Genomic DNA, 22536 nt, shown 5'->3' on the forward strand with positions numbered 1-22536 from the left:
TCTTACATTCATGCTGCCAAATAACGAAATCCGATCTCCGACCATGCGGGTTGTTCCCCAGTCTGTTGCCCCGCGCGACATCACAATTGACTTCACAACCGCCGCCGCAAGTCAGTACTTCATTTCCCTTGGCCCTGCTTCTGGCTGTATGTGTGGTACACTCATCGCTCTCTTCTCTTGATGTATAGAACTACGAACCGGTCAGCTAGTCAAGGATGAATATTTCACTCTCTTTGAGGCTGTCGGTGCGCTTGAGGTTGGTTGCGACCCGATTCTCGGTCCCGCTGAACGATTCCGAATCCTGATTACCAAGACTGATCTTATGATGTCGCTCAGATCATGGACTCGAAGATGGACAGCGGTTACTTAGGTCCCGGGGAGAACAGCGCGCAGGCCCTTGAAGATGACTACGACATGATGCGGGAGCTGGCTCCGGAAGAGGTGTTGGGTATCATGGACGAACTATTGTGCCACGAGGTAGGTGTGATCTGACCTTTTTCTTTACAGGGGCTCCAAACGTACTGACTGAGTCGATTTGATGCCAGATGGCATGGCATATGGGCCACCCTCTCTCCCAGACCCTTTTCACATCCTTGTACCTTGACAGACTTCTTTGGCCTGTACCGGAAACTCTCGAAAACACCCATTTCGGTCGCGGACAGTTGCAAAGCAACAAGGAGGTTCCCGACTTGGTTCATATCGTACTTCGTGCTTATTGCCTTGCACTTGTGAAATCCTGCGATTTTGTACATGCGCGAGTCACAACTGAGTACTATTTTGAGGTAGGTGTTACCGTATTTTGTTGGCTATTGCACGAAGCTAACCCAAATTTCGTTTTGTTTTAGGAAGAGGACTTCGTCACACAACTCTACAATCGTACTCTGTTGTCTCAATTTGATCCCAAGCATTTTCACAGTCTCCTTGACCGCGCGATACGTTGGATCGACGAACAGACTGGTATTCTGGGTGAGAAGGTGGCCGAGGCCATGCGGGCTCGCTTGCTCTTCCGACGGGATTTCCTCTCGGGTATGGAGCAGGACCTGGAAGTGATAGATACAAGGTCCGCAGCGCAATTTTTGAGCTGCCTATCTCACCTGGACTTTCTGAGCAAGTCCGCTGTCCTCGGGATAAGAGTACCTGAGGCCTTCAGCTGGAAGATCCAACGGAGACTGGCTAGCACTGTTCCTCCCCGTCCCATGGTCAATATCAGCTTTGAGGATGCGCTGGCGCATTTGAGAAGATTATGCCAGGATGCCGTCGATTTATTGGAGATTCTTGATTACAAGGGGCCCTATAACCTGAAGGTGCAGACCATGCCTTTCACTGTGGATGTAAAGTTGTTGCTGACAGGCTCAGGTGGTCATTTGGGCTCTGCTCTCTCGGAAACCTCAACCCTCTGTCTATATAAGATCTCTTGTCCAGTCCCTTATTGTCAGCAATAGGACAATACTGGGAACGGTTCCCGTGAAGCAGTTCCTCTATGATGAACTGGAACAAATCGTTCTTCCATCCAGCATACTTTTGCAAGCCAGTGCAGATGAAATTGAAGTGCCTTCAGATCCACGGTTCCAAATAGCACAGCATATGGATGTCTTCACGAAACGGTTCTCACAGGCAAGTAATGCATCTATGTCATAGCCTATTCACTGAGCTAACCTGATGTCTAGCCGTTTGTTGATACTTTCCGGAGTGCTTGCTTGAACCGTTGTCGTATTCGTCGGACCGTCTGTCATACACTCGTTGACTGGGACAACTTACAAATGGAAGTGAGTTCTCGACTCCCCCTTGTCGCAGTGTCTCGAATCTAATTCCATCGCTGCTAGGCCGAGGATCTCGACGAGCAGCTTCGCGCCCTGAGCAATGAGCCCCCCTTGAAGCTAGCCAACGGCGATACCACTTACTCTTACCCCCTCAGTAGCTGGGCGTACCATCACAAATTGAGCCAATTCCGTTTGATTCTGCAGCTTGGCTTCGAGCTATCAATTTATGCACCCGAAGAGCTTCCTGGCATGTATTGGTATCTGTCCCACATCTGCTCTACCCATCTTGGCCATATCGATCGGATTCGCACATTTACTGTAGCCGCCACGAAGCGCAACTTGACGGACTTGGCTGCTAAGAAGCGTGATGCTTTCGAGCGCCATTCCGTGCTGCAACGATCCATTCGACTTCTTGAGAGGTTGACGACACAGATTATTGCTGTTGACGCATTTGCCATCTCTTTGCACGCGCTATACGTCCTTCTCGCTCGTCATCGCATCCTGCCGACCACATCTTCAGCTCAGGCTTACTCCAGTGACCGGCTACGGTACGAAATACGCATGAAACCCTTTCTTCAGATTACTTTACCAGAGCTAGTTCCCTACGATGAATACCATCGCGAGGCGCTGCTTGAAGGTGACAGCGATGATATCGTCATAGAGCGTGCCACGAAAGCCATTTCGGAAGCACGGAAGGCCTGGGAAGCTACGCTGGCCAATGGTGCATTTATTCTCGATTCTGATGAGAAGGAAAGCCCTGCCCCTGCGATCGAGGAGGATTGGAAGCGGGACATTAAAGATACCATGCGGGCTTGTATCGGTGCAAGCATCGCGATTGAGACGGTTAAAAAGGCATTGAAAGCACAAGCCGGGTCGAAAGACTGCGAAGAACCTCAGCCACCCCAGTCGGTTAATCTTCGGGTTACCATCCCAGAAGTTGGGTCTAAGACACGCTGGCATGACTGGTGGGTTGTACCACAGGTTTCCCCAGCGACTACAATGGGGGTTTCCAGGTCATGACGGAGCCCTATCTGTCTACCAGGATGGTCCTTGTTTGCCATGCTTTCCGAGAAGCTCGATCTGCTTGAACCAGACCCCACTTTACAGGGTTCAGGCCCTTTTGGGTCGCAGAGATGTGAATGGTCAATGGTCCCGTGTCGATCTATCCATCTCTTTGTCTCAATTTTCACACAGTAGTCACCGGCAGCGAGTGGACGAGGCCCCCTCGTGCTTCACTGTTAGCTTGCTGGTCCCAGAAAAGCTCCAAGTGGAGACCTTTGATGCATCATGAAGTCATGCAGTTTGTAGTTAGATTAAGCATAAAGTGCAAGCGTGGGTGTTAAGCAGGAACCGGCGGGACTGGGGCGATCATAGAATTTGAATCCAAGACACGAGATAGAACAAAACAAGATATACAACCAACTCATCCAAACATTGTGTTTTAAGATGCGATATGCCCCATACACTGAGCGAAGGATGTTTGTTCAACATTAATTACCCATTGCGGCACCGCGGATCAGCCCACGTCGCGATCGGCCGAACTTCCCTCAGCGTCGTCCACCTATGAAGCTTAGCTATCCATCTCGAATGATCCCCGACCGTCCCCGAATATTCTCTCATCCGAGTTTGCTGACTCTATTCAGAATTCTCGCCATGCAAACCCAAGATCTGGGCACCGGAATGAAAACCGATCAGCGAATACTTCCGCTGGCACATCCTTATGCTTATTGCTTACACATGGTTTAGTGACTTAAGAAAGTATTTATGCTGGTTTTGTTGGGACGATCTTAACAATGAGATGAATATAGGATCCCGCGCCTGGTCCAAGCTTAGGATGCTGCGATATTGCTGTGGGGGGGGTGGAAATTATGCAAGGCAATCGAATCGGATGGCAGCGGGCTATGTACAAACAACTCTGAAGTACTACGATCACTCTTTCATAGCGTTTTACGGTGAGGAGATCCTCTGACAACACGAAGAGCAGTACTTCGTAGGTCTACATAGTTAATAGACTCAATAGCCAATAACTTACCTATCAGTCCATTAATGAGCAGTCATATACCGAGTCAATTCGCTAGTGAATGGACTAAACCACGCCATGCCGGATGCCTTTCGAGAAAAGAGGGACTTTTTGGCCGGGTCGCCGCTAAGCCCGAAACTGACCAACCAACCCGGGTTGGTTTGATCATCTTGGTTAACTTGGTTGAGTTGATCAAGTTCGTTTTCTCAATCACGTACGGCACACTTGCGCACTGCGCTCTCTTTACCTACACATCCGTCCCTCTCTTTCTCTCCCTAATTGTGGTTTACTAGCGAATACTACGGAGTAGTTGCAACAAAGACACGCAAAAAGAGACACCCTTGCACTAATTAGCTAATTAGCTAAGTATTAGTGAACTGATCACCTACACTGACTAAAAGGTAGCCAACCTACAAGTTACAACACTGCAACTGCTATCACTCTTCCGATTGAAATTAAGCGATCGAAATTCCCCCTCCAGCATTGTTTTTGCTGTTCCTTGAGTCCTTTCCCCGGGCCCTTTTCTCCCCCCTCAAAACAGATCGGCTCCTGCATCGATCTGAAGATTATTCCATTTATCCACCACGATTACCATTACCACCCTTCACCCTTACTCTTAGTCGATACCTCGCCTGCTTCTAACATGTCACCTCAGCCTTGATTGTGCCGGGTTCAACGCCATTGACTGGCTGTGCCTTGGCCCTTACACCTCTCTCTCTTCCCCTCTACCACCCCCCTCCCCGATGCGGAATTTTCCCTGCTCAGTTTAACGCTATCTCTGTCGCGTCCGCTTCCCGACGGCCACCTCGGCCCTCACCCCCATTCGAATCCATTCGCTATCAGCGTTCTCGCGCATAGCACGCCTTCCGATCTCTCTCCACCATCGACAACTAACTCTTCTTCTCAGCCCTTCGAGGATCTTTGGCTCATCACTCCTCTTTGCATTTGTCTTTATCCTCTGAGTGAGCAAGATATTCTTGATGAGTGTGTACCTCGTCTCAGATTCATAGTCCAGACATCCACCTGATTACCTCGATCCATCCGCCCGATCCTGACGTCCGCCCGGCCTCCCCTGTAAGGTAGTGGGGGTGTGAGCGACCACGCGTGCCATTAATCGCAATGCCTACGTACCCCATCCGTCGCAGGCCTCGCGAATGTAAAACCTGCCTTCCATGTCGTGCCAGCAAAGTCCGCTGCGATCGCAATGTGCCATGCGGAAACTGTGTCAAGCGCAACTTCAACTGCTCCTACGGCCGTCCTCCTCCCTCGGCGCCCAGACCCGGATCGCTCCTCGCCGACCAATACGGCTCCGCGACCGCCTCAACAGCTACACCTCAGTTTCCTCCTCCGCCCTCCCAATATTCGTCCGGCCGCGATGCTCCTTACGGTCCCGATCCGGGGTCAATATCATCGACCACCCAAGACGGCCTGTCGGAAGTTGTGACCTTGTCTCAGGCGGAATGGGACGAGATAAATAGCAAGATGCGGACTATGGAGGAGATTCTGGTCAGTCTGGACTCTTTGTTCCAGACCCATGGGGCGCGAAAGGCCACTGAGCCCCAGTTGGAGGTGTCGCCCACGGAGGAAGAGGTCTCTCCTCCTTCGGAGGGTATTTATGGCTCAACTACACTTAAGACGGGCTCCGTCCACATCGGTTCACGATCGGCGGTGATCGACATTCTGGATAAGTCGAAGAACTCGGAGGATACGGCAGAGGCGCTGCCTAGAGAGGACCTCCTCGCCGAACTGGCCATGGGGAATGAGTCTGCCGCGTATCCGTTTGTAGATCTGTGGTCGTCCGACCCTTACACGTTCAACATTGCCGGAGTATGTAGCGTGCTACCCGATGACGAACAATGTCGAAAGTGAGTGCCATGGCCCCTTTGACCCGTGGAATTGTCTTCAAGAAGCTAATCGCATCGGCTGGCTGCAGGCTATTGAGATTCTATATAGATGTTGGTTCCGTGCTTTACCCGGTGTTGCCCGATGTCGCGAGACTCGAGGAGCATATGGAGCGACTGTTGCGAGGTCGACAGGCTGTAGGGGGAGTGTATCGACCGGATGCCAACGGCATGGTAAAGCCGTTTGGCATGACTGTATCCTTCCTGAGTCTTCTCTTTGCTGTTCTAGCCTCGGGTTGCCAATTGTCCGACTTACCAGGCAAGGAGCGGGAGCTGACGTCGTGGGTATATGGTTTGTACCACTCTCCTTCCTCCCCTTGCGGCGACATAGCTGATCGGTTTCTAGTATCATGTGCGTATCATTGCTTGCGCATGTTGAACTATGTATCCCAGCCGACCGTAGAAATCATTCAGATTTTGCTGGTCATCGGCAGCGTCCTATCCTATAACATGAATGCAGGAGCCTCGTACACGTTGCTGGGTAAGTGTTGTCATTGCTGTCAAATTTTCAACAGAGCTGACTGTGGTTTGGAGGCATGACGGAACGTATGTGTATGGTGCTGGGTCTGCATGTCGAGACTTCGGGATATCCGCGGGCAGTTCAAGCGGCGCGGAGGAGAGTCTGGTAAGGCGTGGCCAAGGTTCTGCGAACAAGACTGGTGAGACTGACAGACGAGATAGGTGGGCGATGGCTTTCCAGAACAGTCATTTTTCCTTAGCGTACGATCGGCCTTCCATTACCATGATCAGCCAGCCCGAGATTCCGTACGATCCCAAATCCATGCCGGGTCACCGAGGATACTTTGAGACGCTGTGCCGTATCATCTCGGTTATTCTCGAGATGCTGCGAGGTCTCATGTTTACCCACCATAGCCATTTACGGTACCATGAAATCCGAGACTACAAGCACCGTATTGAAAGGATTCTCGCCGAGGCAGCCCCGCACTTGCGATTCGAGGACCGCTGTACCACCCTCGCGGAGCATATTGAACGGACCGAGCTGCGACTGCATTCGTCATATTTCATCTCGCTCATGTGCCGAGTATCGCTCGATCCAGATGCACATTTGGATGACCAACGGCGAGAGATCATCAAGGAGGATTGCCTGACCAATTTGAGCAACACGATTGAGGCGTTTATTGAACTACATTCAATCAATACTCATGCTTCGCGAACCTGGATTAGCCTGCAACGGACGATCGCGTCAGCATTTCTTTTGGTGGCCAATAACAACGAGCGACTGCACCCCCACACATGGGATCTGATCCAGAAGCTGGAGGCCGTTCTGTCGGACCATGTACATGGCGACGGCGAAGCCGATCGAAACAATCGTACTGATTCGGCCAAACATCTCGCATCCTCGCTGCGTGCCTTGCGTGAAGTCAGTGCCGCCTTCCGCGCGCACAGCCAGAAGCAGAAGAAGCTCTCGGTGCCGCAGACTGCAACGACTACGCCGAGCCTGTCGCCCGCCACAGTGTTCACCACCCCATCGCCGGCCGCATTTGGCCCGGTACCTGTTCCTCATCCCCCAACTCATAGCGCGTCGTCACAAGACGGACATATTGACAACATCCTCAACCGGGTTTCGAACGTAATGCTTTTCCCCAACATGGGGACAGGAAGCGCCTGAAAGAAGGTCGCTTGGCGAGATCTTTAGGAATCGCAGTATCCTGCGGCTGAATTCCACCGCCTGGCGGCGTTGGCTCTGATCTGTCCTCTGGGACGATCCCGTAAGGGGCACTCCAAACGTGGGAGAGCGACCGGTGCATCTTGACAATGACCGGTGCTGACCACTTTCGAATAACAGAAGCAGTCTTGCTCTGTGCTGGCGCATCGCTTCCACTTCAATCTCACGAGCTGAATTCTCGATGAGCCTGAGAAGTGGGGAGGGCAAAGCTCTGTCTCATCCCTTCTGGATGAAACCTGGGGTAATGCCTCGGAGAGGGTCCGCCACTTGCAAGTAGAGGGGGCCGAGGAGGAGATCAAGAGTGAGGAGGAAGCCGGACATCGGCGGGTACTTGTAGTGGTTCGAAGATAGTCTTATCCTTCCCCCCCCCGTCACGCGAAATTCCCGAATGGCGTGCGTGCGGCTCCCCCTCTTCTGTTTGAACTCTGCTTGGACATTTGCATTGTGTTGTTTGTTTTTTTTTCTCTTCCCCTCTCTCCCTTTGTTTCAAGAACGGATCCGGGATTAGGCAGCGTTTACCTGCCGAGGAATAACCGTTTCGGCCGAAGACAGAGATCAGACAGAAGCTGGAAGGGTCGCCCGATGCAGTGTCTCATCCCCGACCATAAGAATGGATGACTGCAAAGAAATGATGTAGCCCGCCTTGTTGTTGATGGTTCGTTCGTTGGTACTTGAATGGATACTCATCACACCTGTTTAGTCTGCACCGTGAATGCAGTTCCTCCTTCCTTTTCATCCATCCTCTTTCTATTTTCCTCTAGTGTCAGGGGAGCGGGCCGATTATTATCATCTCCTCAGATATTTATTGAATGATTACGGCGATCAGCCCAATCAGGGCGGTAATGTGGCGACGGGTTCGACACCCGCATGAGGCGATTCGGCCGGGACTGAGGCATTTAACTTGTACTGCACCGCGCATACACCGCATAGACTCGCACACGAAGAGATGACGACTGTGGTCGTGTATTTAGTGAGAAAAAAGACGATGGCACTAGTTTGGTTCCAACGCTGGCGGAGACATTTACTCTGGAATCCACGTGCCACGCAGAGTCGAATCCATCGTTCCACCCAGTTTCTCAGTGAGTAAACTGAGTCTGATGAGTTTACCGGCCGAAGCGGCACGTCGGAGACATCCGGCGATAACTAAAGTAGTTTAACTTACCATCGGTCGGGAGAAACTGTTTCTTTTCTAACGGTCGGCCTAACGCACCTGCACTCCCTCTCCTTTCTCCATCGTCGAATGATATCTCGTTCTAGACTCGAGACTCAATGGGCTAGTGGCTACTAATCCATCCCAATCCGTGGCACGGATGTTGCACGGTGATAACTCCCTGCGGAGTTGAGTTTGTTGTTCCAGTTTCTACTGAACTCGAAGCAGAGAGAGGTTGGGGGGTGAAGGGGACCCAGGGATCCGGACGCACTCGGATATAAGGTGTCTGTCTGTTGGTTCCATCTTCGGGTCCGAGAAGTATCCTGGCCTGATCCGATCGGCTGAATAAACCTGGAACGACTTGGGTGTTGGCTCGAATGTGAACTTAATTTAGACTTTTCTCTGGGTGAGGAAGGGAGGGTCCGACCTGGGCTTGACTGGAGTGGAGTTCTGTACCTGCTTATCTTCCTTTGTTGCCGAGTGAGACTTGTTTGTTCATTTCCCAGATGGGAGCCGCGGATGGGGCTCGTTTGTAGACAAGCTTGCCAGGGTTTGAACACTTTCCGTGGATAGTAGTTACCAAGTGTAGATGTTGACGGTGACAACATCCCAACTAGTATTCCAGTTCTTCCTCTCCTACAAAGGAACTTCAAGGTAATCCCAGAGAAAGTCTAATCCGATTTGCATCGGGGTTTGGATGTCCTCTTCTCGGCGACCTCCAGGGTTCTTCCGAACCCAAACAAGGGAAAGTCCACTGATAAACACTGCAGTAGGATAATCAATGCAAGGTGCACTTGTGGCTGGATGGGTATTGCTGCCGTGAACCCCTATTTGCTTGAGAGAGGTTGCCGTTGGTATAGTACTTCCCCCTCGAGCCCGCCAATTGTTTCTATCGACTGATTTTGGTATGATCAGGATGAATCTTCGGCCGACTGGAAAGAATCATGCCATCTTTTTCAACCTGTTGTTAGAGCCTCACCCTCCCCCACCCCCTTTTCCTCTCCCCGGATACGGACAGGGATGAACATCCCAAAGGAGATGGTCGTATAGTTGTAAGGTTGGCTATGGTAGCTATGCTACGGAGAAAGGATCAGGTGGTATGGTCTTTTTGCCTTTAGCTGGGTTGTGACAGCTTTTTTTTTTTTTTTTCTTTTCCTTGGTGGTCTAAGGGAAAGATGAGCCGGTCTGGTTTGACTTGTGGTTTGAGTTAGGGTCTCGAACGGAACGCACGATGGCCGTTGTGATGGCGATGGTTGTGCTTGCGGGTCGTTTTAGTCTGGCTCGGGTTGATTTACCTTGTCTGCGAGAAGGGAGCTAGCGGGAGAGGAACGGTGATGATGGTTCGTACTCGTCTCGAGGATGCAGTAAGTAGGTTTGGGGTCTTTTCTGTGCTATGCTGAATCTCTGGCCTCGTTTGTACGGCAACTAAATTCCACCGTCGACTCCCGCATCCGAATCAAACCTCAAGCAAAACCAACAAGATAACCACCGTCATCACGCCTCAGCGTTTAACAAGCCTATGTGTGAAACCTCGCCAACAGACAAGGCTGCATCCAAACAGGCTGGATGGCTTGGAGCCAAGCAATAAGGGGGGAGGACCTGGGGTAAACCAGCAACGGACCGTATGATCTCTTGCATGTCGCTCACACACTCGGTAACCCTCCTCGAAAGTAATGTGTACTTCGGCCGAAGGGTTCAACTGTTCAACTGTCATGGCCCTATGCCACATGGTTTTGTGGTTCGGATGCGAGACAAGATCAGACGAAAAGGGATTATCTCGGATGCGAAGGGTTCAACCCCCCTCTTCCTCTTTGTTGTCTTGATGGAAAAGAACGGAAAAGAGAGAGGGTGATAATTCGCTGAGGTATGGCTTCCTTCTTGATGTGAGGTTACGTTGTGCTGTGATTGCCAGGTGAGATCTGGATGTAGCTGGTCGAAACACCCTTTGCCTTCGGCGCCGGGACGCGGGGATGACGTCGAGGAATGAGGAGCTTTTGGTTAATGGGTTCAATGAACTTGGTCGATTTTGGTGGACGTGGGAAAAGATTTACCCTATGGCATGGGATGGGGTTAGTGCTGATTCCAGGCTGGATGGCTCGAATAGATTGGGTGCGGTTGAGATGTGCTACCTTGTGAATGAACTGTGAAAGCCCTTCTCTGCTGTGCAGCAGTACTCTGCTATGTCTGGCCCTGGCTTCAATGAGTGCTCGATGCTGGCTCTGTGTACATAGGCTGCGGTACGCTACCTTCTGTCCGCCAGGATCTATGAATATCTGGCAGAAAGGATATCGATGAACAGTCTTTCAGACGCATGCTTCCAGCGTCCACCCGTGAAAGTACTGCTCTCTTCCTAGTTTTGTCGGTATGTTGGCCACCGGTACTACAAAGGGCTTTTCCTTCTGAACGAGTCAATTTCTCAGGAGACTGTCTCCGAGCTATACATCTTATACTAGGATGACCAGTGCAGACACTGATGCACGGAGCGGAGAGCATTGGTGATCTTCATGGCACCCGTGACGATTGTCTGTCAGTCCTTTGTTCCAGGGTGACTTCCTCGCGCCTTTAAACTATGACATGGTCATATTCCATGTCTGAATCACAGCTTCGTCTGAGATTGGCCCTTGCATGATGTGGTTACGAAGAGTGAACCTACGATTGAAAGACTGCTACAAAGCCTTGAGGGCGCAATCATGAAGTAGATGCAGGGATCTTGGCTTGAACAAGGTCCAAATAATGTGTACAGATTGGAAATTGCCAGGGCGGCTTGACATGGGAGAGATCAGTGCGCGACAGAGGGGGCTTGAAAGAGCAGTCAGTACTCGAGTCTGACTTGAGCAGGGCCGGCCGCCTTGTGTGAAAGAAGCGCTATTGACAATTCCACTGCAATGCTGAACAAGACTGGTTGCCTGAGGATGATAAGGTGGGGGATCAAGGAGAGGGTCACTGTCGACCCGCCAACTCCTCTCTCACATTACCTTCAAGTTCAGACCTTTCCATTCGTTTTTAGACATGGCGCGAGCTTTGCGCTTTACTTTCGTCTCGCCAACTCTCCTTCCTCGCTTGCGTTTGGATCGTTGGGCTGCTTGCTTGGTTGATCCTCGCTTATAGGCTGAAGATAACAACCCCTCACCCCGGCTTCTCAACATCAGATCGGGGCTTTTCAGGCTGTCACCTCGCTTAGGTCTGCTCATATAGTCAGTGATTACTTTGCCCTGATTCCGAGATGATTCCCATATGGTTAATCCTGAATTACGGTGCTAAGTATAGATGCACAGGGCTGACAAGGTTACAGCATTTACGGCTACGGCAAGACAAGAGGAACCCACAGCCGACCAGGAAAGCGACCGAGCCCATCTTGCTACGAGCTTCATAGTGCTCAACTTCGATCTATATCAGCAAACTGTGTAGGATGAAACGTGGTTACAGTACCCCAGGCTCACCTTGTAGTACCATTACATGTCAAACCTCGGCAGCCCGATGCTGGCATAATGCCCATGACACTTGGCTTCATAAGCTTTACATCACATTTTCTCAGAGTCTCTACCCCGCGGGTTCCGTCAAAGTGGGAGGTGATAAACCCAATTTTTGACGGCCGGTCCGGATTCGCTGGAGATAATCGCAATTATCCCGAACCCCCATATCAAGGGCACGGTGACGCCAAGGCTCGCTTCAGTCCAAGCGCATAGAAAGATATCTCACTAGACTGCATTTCTGCCTCTCCAATTCATGCTATTTGGGTATGTCGATTGATAGCATATACATCGTCGGCACCATCGCGTTTACCTTCTGGTTCCGGAAAGTCCAAGAGCGGGCTGACGCGATGTAGCAAGTTGTGGTCTCAACAATCGGAGAGTATGAGGAGTGTCTCCGGCACTTGCCTTACTAGCTAAGATATGGCTCTCGGCTCTCCAGGGAATGGTAGTCTAGCTAGATGCTAGGACAGTTGAGCCGATAGATATAAAGCTCTGGTGCAGGCATCGAATCTTGTCTTCAACAGTCTGGTAGTGCTTTCTACACCGTCAACAAGATGAGACTTGAGAGCTTCACGGCAGTACTCCCCCTTTGCTTTCTTCTGGTGGGTTTGATAGGGAATGCTTTAGCCCTTCCAAAGCCTGATCCCAAGACGGCATGGGTCCGTCAAGGTCGTGGTAGGAAAAGCTCGCCGCGAAACCTGCAAGCTCGCTCCTCTGTATCCTCGTCGTCGTGCACTGATCACAATGCCACTGTGATCAAAGCACCCAAGCAGAATGTTTGGGACGGGTTGACGGGCGATGAGACAGCGTCCGTGGTCAAGTGGCTTTTCCAGCAACCAGCATTGAACTTAACTGTCACTGAGGACGCCGGAGAGTGGGACAATACGATGTAACGTTTACCCTTCCGAGCAGTCCTCCTCTTCTGACAATAACAGTGCCCTCGTGGAATTGATGCGGCCAAATAAGACAGATGTCTTGAACTATCTCGATCAGCAAGACCCGGCCCCTAGCCGTTATGCACATGTTGTCCTTGACAATCGCGCCACTAGTGATCCTCATTATGCTGACATTTTGGTCGGACCCTTGCCCATTACAAATGACTCTACCTCTACGTGGACTCCACTAGAATACCCTTACACGCGCAAGACGCAAGGCCGTGTGCGCAATCTTGACGCTGACTACAGCACCATCTACTCGGAGTGGCTGTATAAGATTAGTGCCGCCGTGGCAGACATAACTCTAGATTTGTTTAATGGAACTGCACTCGGGTTGGACAACGATACCATTGACATCTGGGGCATCGATCCCTTATGGCAGGATGATGGTCGAATTGTCCGATGGGACACATTCTGGAACATGCCCACAGATGAATTTGACACCGGCAGCATTCTACCACTGGGTCTTTTTTTCAAGTCCGATGTGACTGGACGTGATCCTTCTCAGTGGAAGCTTGAAGGCTGGCTGTATAATGATATTTTCTATGAAACGACGGAAGCTTTCCGCAATGCATTCTTCTCGCCCGAGTTTGTCAAACTCAAACCTAACATCGAAGGAGCCTGGGCACAGACGGACCAGCGGGGCCCTATACTTCCGCAGGACAAGCAGCAACCTCCTCTCATGGTTGCGCCTGCAGGAGCACGATACTCTGTTGACTTTGATCACATATATGTGACATGGATGGACTTTTCGTTCTATATCAGCTTCTCCCGTGACACAGGCGTGTCGGTTTTCGATATACGCTACAAGGGCCAGCGGGTGTTGTACGAGTTGGGCCTGCAAGAAGCGCTCGCCCACTACGCCGGCAATGATCCGATCCAGTCCAGTGTAGCCTATCTGGACTCCTACTACGGGTTTGGACCATACGCCTTTGAGTTGATCAAGGGATACGACTGCCCGGTACATGCGACCTACCTCAACAGCTCCTTTTATGTTTCCGAGACTACCCACACTCATATTGACAGTCTCTGCGTGTTTGAATATGATGCGGACTTCCCAATCCAACGTCACAGCACCTCCGACTACGTGAGTAGTACAAAGAACGTATATTTCACGCTTCGATCCGTGTCCACGATTGGAAATTACGACTACATGACCAGGTGAATATTGTTCAGCGTGATTCGTGACCACTCTCAACTGATCATAAGTCCAGCTACACCTTTCACATGGATGGCACTATTGGCGTCGAAGTGCGCGCATCTGGCTACATCCAAGCAGCCTACTACGCGCATAACGAGGAGTATGGATACCGCATCCACGATGCATTGTCCGGCAGCATGCACGATCATGTACTTAACTTCAAGGCCGACTTTGACATCTTAGGCATCGACAACAGCATCGAGCTCACCACGGTCGCCCCGGTGATCCGCAACTTCACCTGGTCCAACGGGCGTTCTCGCAACACCATGGCGCTGCAACGGTCGATTCTGTCCTCCGAAGACGAAGGCCGCTTTAATTGGGGCGCCAACGGCGCGACCATGATTCATGTTATCAACCAGGAGGCTCTCAACAAATACGGCGAGTACCGGGGCTACCGTATCCAGCCGGCCTCGGGGACGGCGCATCTGACCGTCCAGGACTCTAGCAACCTGGTGCACGCCGCGCACTGGGCCGAACACGACGTCCAGGTCACCCAGCGACATGATCACGAGCCGCGCGCTGCCCACCCTTACAACAGCCAGGACATCCATAACCCACCTGTCAATTTCGCCGACTTCTTCAACGGCGAGTCGCTGAATCAGACCGACCTGGTGGTGTGGCTAAACCTCGGAATGCATCATGTCCCTCACACGGGCGACCTACCGAACACGGTGTTCACAACCGCGCATTCGGGCGTCCAGTTCATACCGTTGAATTACTTGCTGGGTGGTCCGAGTCGACAGACGGTGAACATGGTGCGCGTCAACTATGCGAACGGTTCGGCAACGGCGGTCAAGACGTTCGGGCAGGCGGAAGATGTCTGTGCGGTGCAAATTGCCGGGATCGAGGCGGATCTGTGGGGGTATCAGGGGGATGTGGTGGTGCGGAAATTCCCGTATGACCCGAATAATCCATACTATGAGATGGAGGGTGATGCGTAGGTGGTTTTTTTGGAAGGCATGCTATCCCTAATTGATTAGACGGATACATTCAAGGAAGAATGACAAAACATCGGGTGATAAAAACATACAACAGAAGGGATTCGCTGGTGGTCACCCACCCAACTACTAACCTCCCGGCGTGTGGCTTGAGTACGGCTGAGCGGACGGGAAGCCCTATTTTCCACACCCTGTGGTCGTATGTGCTTGTAAGTCTTATTAAATGTGATAAGTAGTATTGCACAATGATATCCATTGCGGGGGGAATCTGCCGTCATCAGCTTTTGTGGTGTGTTTCACAGCTGCTCTGGTCACTGTGACATTCCTCTGGCTATGGCTCCAATCTTTTGATACTCTGCCTGAAGCTCAACTTGCTCATTCCATCCGATCCCTCCGATTCGTTTGGTGCCCTTTGTTGAACTAAAAGGATAGAGACTGATAACTCATCAGTTCTCCCCCGTAGAAGATGTGAAAGTAGAACCCTGTCAGCAGCGGAAATTTCCACTTCTCCACCCAGCGGATGCTAAGCAAGCGGGGTGATGTGGAAGCTGGTTGATCAGAATCGACTGAACAGTTCGCCGTGTCATTCTGTTGCAATGCAGGGTTTCAGGGTTTGTCACTCATTGACTTCCTCCGAGGCATTTGCAATTCAACACAGGGAGGAATCACACCAGTCAGTCACAACCAGAGCAGCGAACAAGGAATGTTGAGACAGAGCTGTGATGACACATCCGATCACCGAGGGAGTGGCCGAGGGGATCCGCACGGCCGATGGACGGCTCAACGAGCTGGATGTCATTGTCGTGGCGACGGGGTTCGACGCCATGGATGGGAGCTACGCGCGGGTCAACATCCACGGCCGGACGCAGGGCGAGAAATCTGTGTGATTGCTGGAAGCGCACGGGGTCGGAACGCTACCTTGGCTGTTCAGTCTCCGGTTATCTCAACCTGCTGATCGTCTCGGGTCCTATGTTCGGGTTCGCGAATGTGCCGCCTCTGACGGAGTCGAATGTCGAGTTCCTGCGCGACCTGCCAGAGGGCGGAGAAACTCTCAAAGGAGACTGGGAGGCAGTGTGAGATTGAGGCGACACACGAGGCCGAGAGGCGTTGGATCGAGCATTGCGATGTCACGGCACGCAAAAGCTTTTTGCTAGAGCCCCCTCGTGGTGGTTTGGGAAGAATGTCGCTGGGAAGAAGCCGTCCAGCCTGTTCTCTGGGTCTGTTTCGAACCAAATTGGCTGAGATCAGAGAAAGGGCGTTCATTGGGTTCGAGGAGCCTTCGGGGACGCATGGGGAATTGCGTTCGCATCTATAGTGTAGTAGTAGTGGTGGTGGTGGTGTAGATAGTCGGACTGCGCATTGTCCATTGCGTTCACCAATGGGATGGTTTAGACGGACTTGGAGTAAGTGCGCAGACTGACCTCGCATAACGACTGGTAGTATAAGTATTCAAGTCTTGTTGTCCCGAGTTGAACCTGATTTCGGCTCGAAGGCTGAAGTTGAAGTACCGTCCATCATCCTTCTATCCATACTTCTTCTGTACTCCCAAATGCAGCCTATAATCTGCAACACCCAGACCAGCTTCAGCCATGCGGCAAAAGCAACCGGTTAATCCAATCCAGCCAACTGTGCCAATCCGGCTGAAACCCGGCTATTTGAGGGCTTCAGGGTCCAATCCCTGAAACGCCAAATGATCCCGCGTCACGCTCTTAACGCCTTCGGTGACGGAGATCGACCCTCACCCACCATCTATCCGTGACATTGCATCACACGCGCACTTTTCCCCCGCATTTCCAGGGTTGTTTGACCTTGAATTGAGTGGCTGAATGGGAGTTTGTCGCGGATTGACCTCAGGTTGATTGTTGTCGCAGGTTCGGATTTAGCCGTGACGAATTCTACTATTATATATAACCCTACCTTAAGTATCAAGAAAATGGATTGAACCCAAACACAGCATCATCTCACATCGACACTGCCAGACTCACGATGCTTCTACTCTCACTACTTCTCACGTGCGTGCTCTACGCCCTGTCATGCAGTGCAAGGGCCCTACTAGTAGGCAGCAGGGACGCAGTCTACCCCCGAGCTGGCTCCCTGCAGCAGGTCACCAACTTCGGCAGCAACCCTACTAATGTAGGCATGTACATCTACGTGCCGACCAATCTGGCCAGCAAACCAGGCATCATCGTTGCCATCCACTACTGTACGTCCTACTAACTTATGCCTCGATCAATCCAAAATCTTGCTCCCGGGCGCAAGCTTATCAGAATATGTGCAGGCACCGGCACGGCGAGCGCCTACTACAGCGACTCGCCCTACGCGACGCTGGCTGAACAATACGGGTTCATCGTCATCTACCCGCAGAGCCCGTACTCGGGGACTTGCTGGGACGTCAGCTCGCAGGCGACGCTCACCCACAACGGCGGGGGCAACAGCAATTCTATCGCTAACATGGTTACCTGGACAATTGCGCAGTACAATGCCGATACCAGCAAGGTGTTTGTGACGGGGTCGAGTTCGGGGGCGATGATGACGGTACGTATGCCCCCTAGTATGCGCCCCCGCTGCTTTCCCTCTTCCCAGACATCCCCAGGCCCTACCCAGCCTTGGTCAAAGTCATACTGATGGTTGCATGAAATTCTCTTAGAATGTAATGGCAGCAACCTACCCTGCCCTCTTCAACGCCGCGACCGTCTACTCCGGCGTCCCTGCCGGCTGCTTCTACAGCGCCACCAACACCCCCGACGCGTGGAACAGCACTTGCGCGCAGGGCCAGTCGATCACCACCCCGGCGCACTGGGCCGCTATCGCCGAGGCCATGGACCCCGGCTACCGCGGCGCCCGCCCCCGCATGCAGATCTACCACGGCAGCGTCGACACTACGCTGTACCCGCAGAACTACTACGAGACTGTCAAGCAGTGGGCGGGCGTCTGGGGGTATGACTATGATGCGCCCCAGAAGACCGAGGCGAGTACCCCTGAGGCGAACTATGTGACTACGATCTGGGGGAAGGGGTTGCAGGGGATCTATGCGACGGGGGTGGGGCATACGGTGCCGATTCATGGGGAGGGGGATATGGAGTGGTTTGGTTTTGCTTGAGCTTGCAGTGATGTTTGGCTGTTGGGGTTGCTTGGGTTGGGGGAAGGGTGAGAGAGCTGAGGTTTTCTTGCTGTTCGCGAATGTGTCTACATTTTTGGTCGCTTCGTTGGGACGGATATAGCTCTGCTTTTTGTTGAATTTGAGTGTTGGAATGGAAATGGTGCTGATGATACAGACCAGGAAAGGATTAGAGAAGATGACAGAGGATGAATGGCAACGAAGTAAGGAGAATATGTAAGTATAGAGGAGATAAAGTTTTTTTGATAGGTACTGACCTGGCAAGGACAACTTATACTCAAGCAGACACCCTGGGGTCCCCCATTCACATAAGTCTAGAACACCTCTACGGAGTCAGGTACTACCCGTCGTATCCACACTCGACACGAAACCCATGCGGGACATCGGAGTAAGTTTTCCCCTGAACGCCGAGCGCTGACTGGCTCCAGGGCCGGGCTCGGAGTTACTACGGCTAATTTGGGCTTTAGCGGGAGAGAAGCTGAAGGTGGTACGTATGCTCATTTTGGGTGAAGCTATCGAGAATTGCCCCCTTGGCTAACTTATCCACGGCAGGTGGATTATTTCTGTTCAGAGGGCGAGTACGGAGTAGTTGGAGTATCTCTCCACCGTTCTATCGGTTCGTCTTCGATGTGCTTGATCAAGTCCTTGGGCTAGTCACCATGCAAGTTCTGGCGATATTCAAATTTAAAACAGACCAAACTTAAAAGGTAAACTTAGGAGGGTTGACATGCTGTCCACATCGCCTGCTCAGGAGAAGCACATAACTATAATTAGTTCTACGTGTTAGATCAATATCATCTAATGCTCACTCTTCTCGCATCTAAGGCGAACGTAGCAGGAGATATCTAAGATAATGCGACGGTGGGGAGCACACCCACGCAACTTGAAATGATTGGAAGTAGATAACAATTACGTGGGTCAGGGTAGAGAGTACTCCGTAGAAGGTGATTTTGCTTTGCGCTCCACCATTGCGACCTGGGTCCTGCGTGAATGCTCCATCAGAGCCTTGCTATCCACTTGAGCTGGTCTCCCTGTGACAGTGTCACCTCGTAGCATTCATATTCAGTGGATATCCGATGATATCGTATGCTCAAGAAGCAGTGCTATACCATCTCAAGCGGCTAAAGCCAAGTGTCTACCTGCTGTTGAATAATGATCTCGAGGCGAGTACCTGTCGAAGGACACATCGAGTTGGAGAACCCGCCTGCAGCGACGTTGGCCTGTCGAAACCCACTACTTCCTGCGCCGTTCCTGCATAGTTCAGGGTCTAAGACACGCCACAAATCCTCGTGCCTCGTGCATGGTATACACTTGACCTGTCATTGGACACGAGGAAAGTCCCCTAAGGGGTCTCGGCAAGTGGACTGCCGAGTTCAGGAAGCGCGGCGGAATCGTTGTGAAAGCTGTTTTTTTTTTTTTTTTCGCCGAATGAAAGTGGTTATGTGATGTATGGACACCATAATGTGTGATGGTTGTTCAACCCTCCTGGTAATATCGATGGGTGGAGCATTCGCCCCCAAACCGGCATGGATCAACAAAGCCGAATCTCTTGCCGACATGCAGTTACTAATATGTATCCTCATACTCCGTAAGCTCAGACTGCACTGTCCCTGTTCTCCGTTGCTGACCTGGGTCTGGAAGTCCCGAGGAGAAGGCCCTACGGTGGAAATTGGTGATGTGTCTCATATCTGTCGCGACAAGCTTCGACGAAGCATTTTGCCCTGGTGGGTCTGGGATGAACCCCATCGGATGGGGTGCTAGGACTTTCTTTGTTGCACTTGCTTTCAAACACCTGCTCTGCGATGCGTAGACAAGTTTGATGCTGAGCATGCTGAGCATGCTGAGCTCACTGGCTTTTCGAACTTCTCGTTCACAGCTAACACAGAAGCTCAATCTGTTGACCCACTTTCGAAACGAGTGGCTGCGTTTTGGGAGCTTAAAGCTGACGGTTTGGGATCCCAATCAGCCCCACTGCAGAAATCAACCCCAACATCACGCGTTAAAAGCCAAGTTCAGTTAAGAAAATGCCGCGTAGGCCCAATCGACTTAGCCGCCCTAATTTGATTAGATGGTTTGAGGTTGATAGCGGTTCCGCCTCTTCGAGTCTCCTCTCCCTCTCCTGTTTAGGAAGAACGAACACTGAGAATGGAATAGGAGAACTTCGATTGGATTCGTGTCCGGACACATAAAAGGGCTGCGTCGCCCTGGTATCTCGATTGGTCTTCACTCCAAAGCAAATCATTCCTTTTTCTCTCCTTACCTTTGTCTATATTGTCTTCGTTCTGTAGATCAGAACAGTCTCTCTTTTGAACCTCATCTGTTGATCAGACATCCAAAACCTCCACCATGCCTTCTCTCAAATCTTCTCTGCTCTGCGCCACCACCTTGGCTTCTGCTCTGGTGTCTGCTGCCCCTGCCACTCGTGCCTCGGACTTCGACAAGCGCTCCACCTGCACTTTCACCTCTGCTGCTGAGGCCTCCGAGAGCAAGTCCTCCTGCACGTCCATTGTCCTCAAGGACATCACTGTTCCTGCCGGTGAGACGCTGAACCTCAAGGACCTGAAGACTGGTACCAAGGTGAGTACCTAGCTACCTTTTGGCTCGTGAATTCCCAGGCGAGCGGTTCATTAACCAATCCAACAGGTCACCTTCGAGGGAACCACCACCTGGGAGTATGAGGAGTGGGACGGACCCCTGCTGTACATCTCTGGCAAGGAGATCACCGTCACCCAGTCCTCCGGCGCCGTCCTCGATGGTAACGGTGCTAAGTGGTGGGACGGTGAGGGCACCAACGGCGGCAAGACCAAGCCCAAGTTCTTCTACGCCCACTCCCTCGACAACTCCGTCATCTCCGGTCTAAAGATCAAGAACACCCCCGTCCAGGCCATCTCGATCGAGTCCGACTACCTCACCATTGAGGACGTGACCATCGACAACAGCGACGGTGACGACAACGGCGGTCACAACACCGACGGTTTCGACATCAGCGAGAGTACCTACATCACCATCACCGATGCCACCGTCAAGAACCAGGACGACTGTGTTGCCATCAACTCTGGCGAGGTAGGCTGCTTCCCTTCCATCGCTGTGGACAAAGCGCCCGGCTCCTTTCTTCCATGACCAGAATTCAATGCTAACCTCGATTTCCTTCCTCCTGCAGAACATCTACTTCTCCGGTGGTACCTGCTCCGGCGGTCACGGTCTCTCCATCGGCTCGGTCGGCGGCCGCTCCGACAACACCGTCAAGAACGTCACCTTCATCGACTCCACCGTTACCGACTCCGAGAACGGTGTCCGCATCAAGACCGTCTACGACGCCACCGGTGAGGTTGAGGACATCACCTTCTCCAACATCAAGATCTCCGACATCTCCGACTACGGTATCGTCATCGAGCAGGACTACGAGAACGGCAGCCCCACTGGTACCCCCAGCGACGGCGTCACTATCTCTGGCGTCACTCTGGAGGACATTACCGGCAGCGTGGAGAGCGATGCGGTCGAGATCTACATTCTGTGCGGTGACGGTAGCTGCAGCGACTTCTCCATGAGCGGTGTTGACATCACCGGTGGTAAGACCAGCAGCAAGTGCGAGAACGTCCCCTCCGGTGCCTCGTGCTCGCAGTAGAGCTGACGCAGTGTGTGTTTCGGATCATTGTATCGCTCGGTTGTGTGGGGGGCAATAGAGGCTGGAAAGGTGGGAAGAGGTGTGGTAATATTCTCCCGATTTATAATCTTCTTGGCTGCAGCTGGGTAGTGTACCTTCAGTTCAGCAATCATATTACTTTGTTTTGGAGAGAATGTTTCGAGGTTCCTCCTTTTCAAGTAACTATCTGTTTCTGGTCGTAAGGATGCGTAGCGCACTTGCAAGCTTCTGTTGCTGTGGCTGGGCATGTTGGTAGGACTTACTGGCTAGTGTCATCGTCGGCTTCAGTTTCAGTTGCGTTTCCTCTGGATCATGGTCCAATTGCCATTGGATCTCAGTAGAAATGTTTTTCTTTGGTGATGCCGCATCCAACTAAGGAGTGAGCGAGTGGCTGACGACACCCGGGTTGTTGAAGACATTCGTTGCCTCAGGCAACAATGATCGTCCCCCTTCGAATTCCCTCTCCACGCGCTGAGATCCTCTCTTCAAGCACAACCTCACCTTTATAACCTGGAAGTGCATAACTACCACACAGCAATGACTAATGAGTCCTGCCAATATCACAGCTTGGAAAGAAGCATGTCAGCAACTTGCTCACCCCTTCGGCCCCTGGTTCCTGCAACCATGACCCAAGCCCCGGAACTCAAGCAGGTTTTTGTCTACATCCAGGAATGATTTCCGGCCAATTGTGAGATTTGGCTCCGGCGTCC

At 51.9% G+C, this 22536-nt stretch overlaps 5 protein-coding genes across 5 annotated transcripts; all 5 read left to right on the plus strand.

The window, feature by feature from the left end:
* Positions 1-10: 10 nt before the first annotated feature.
* Positions 11-7311, plus strand: BP01DRAFT_375761 (Mak10-domain-containing protein; the record flags this gene model as incomplete). Its single annotated transcript, XM_025576912.1, has 11 exons — positions 11-110; positions 189-256; positions 337-477; positions 546-782; positions 846-1304; positions 1357-1614; positions 1668-1724; positions 1824-2681; positions 6075-6162; positions 6216-6306; positions 6363-7311. 11 exons carry the CDS (start codon positions 11-13, stop codon positions 7309-7311), a joined length of 3306 nt encoding a protein of 1101 aa, XP_025429147.1.
* A 4906-nt stretch (positions 7312-12217) lies between these two features.
* BP01DRAFT_109876 (putative membrane copper amine oxidase) lies at positions 12218-15086 on the plus strand. The gene is made up of 3 exons (XM_025570309.1): positions 12218-12880; positions 12927-14087; positions 14141-15086. Exons 1-3 carry the CDS (start codon positions 12546-12548, stop codon positions 15066-15068), a joined length of 2424 nt encoding a protein of 807 aa, XP_025429148.1. The 5' UTR covers positions 12218-12545; the 3' UTR covers positions 15069-15086.
* A 701-nt stretch (positions 15087-15787) lies between these two features.
* BP01DRAFT_384863 (uncharacterized protein) lies at positions 15788-16142 on the plus strand (the record flags this gene model as incomplete). The annotated part of the gene is made up of 2 exons (XM_025577543.1): positions 15788-15910; positions 15963-16142. The coding sequence occupies 2 exons, from the start codon at positions 15788-15790 to the stop codon at positions 16140-16142; spliced, it is 303 nt and encodes a 100-aa protein (XP_025429149.1).
* Positions 16143-16956: 814 nt separating this feature from the next.
* axeA (putative acetyl xylan esterase) lies at positions 16957-18230 on the plus strand. Its single transcript, XM_025578672.1, has 3 exons — positions 16957-17268; positions 17344-17600; positions 17713-18230. The coding sequence occupies exons 1-3, from the start codon at positions 17052-17054 to the stop codon at positions 18163-18165; spliced, it is 927 nt and encodes a 308-aa protein (XP_025429150.1). The 5' UTR covers positions 16957-17051; the 3' UTR covers positions 18166-18230.
* Positions 18231-20131: 1901 nt separating this feature from the next.
* On the plus strand, positions 20132-21912 carry BP01DRAFT_324165 (glycoside hydrolase family 28 protein). The gene is made up of 3 exons (XM_025572814.1): positions 20132-20760; positions 20827-21246; positions 21344-21912. The coding sequence occupies exons 1-3, from the start codon at positions 20530-20532 to the stop codon at positions 21806-21808; spliced, it is 1116 nt and encodes a 371-aa protein (XP_025429151.1). The 5' UTR covers positions 20132-20529; the 3' UTR covers positions 21809-21912.
* Positions 21913-22536: the final 624 nt, after the last annotated feature.

The sequence above is a fragment of the Aspergillus saccharolyticus genome, assembly GCF_003184585.1.
Source record: "Aspergillus saccharolyticus JOP 1030-1 unplaced genomic scaffold BP01scaffold_29, whole genome shotgun sequence".
NCBI classification, from domain to species: domain Eukaryota; kingdom Fungi; phylum Ascomycota; class Eurotiomycetes; order Eurotiales; family Aspergillaceae; genus Aspergillus; species Aspergillus saccharolyticus.

Bases quoted from the DNA above. Each gene is read 5' to 3' on its own strand.
- axeA (XM_025578672.1), top strand. From the start codon at position 17,052: ATGCTTCTACTCTCACTACTTCTCACGTGCGTGCTCTACGCCCTGTCA. The intron at 17,269-17,343 runs GTACGTCCTACT...GAATATGTGCAG, and splicing joins CATCGTTGCCATCCACTACT to GCACCGGCACGGCGAGCGCC. The intron at 17,601-17,712 runs GTACGTATGCCC...AAATTCTCTTAG, and splicing joins GTTCGGGGGCGATGATGACG to AATGTAATGGCAGCAACCTA.
- BP01DRAFT_109876 (XM_025570309.1), top strand. From the start codon at position 12,546: ATGAGACTTGAGAGCTTCACGGCAGTACTCCCCCTTTGCTTTCTTCTG. The intron at 12,881-12,926 runs GTAACGTTTACC...TGACAATAACAG, and splicing joins GGAGAGTGGGACAATACGAT to TGCCCTCGTGGAATTGATGC. The intron at 14,088-14,140 runs GTGAATATTGTT...TCATAAGTCCAG, and splicing joins AATTACGACTACATGACCAG to CTACACCTTTCACATGGATG.
- BP01DRAFT_324165 (XM_025572814.1), top strand. From the start codon at position 20,530: ATGCCTTCTCTCAAATCTTCTCTGCTCTGCGCCACCACCTTGGCTTCT. The intron at 20,761-20,826 runs GTGAGTACCTAG...CCAATCCAACAG, and splicing joins ACCTGAAGACTGGTACCAAG to GTCACCTTCGAGGGAACCAC. The intron at 21,247-21,343 runs GTAGGCTGCTTC...TTCCTCCTGCAG, and splicing joins TTGCCATCAACTCTGGCGAG to AACATCTACTTCTCCGGTGG.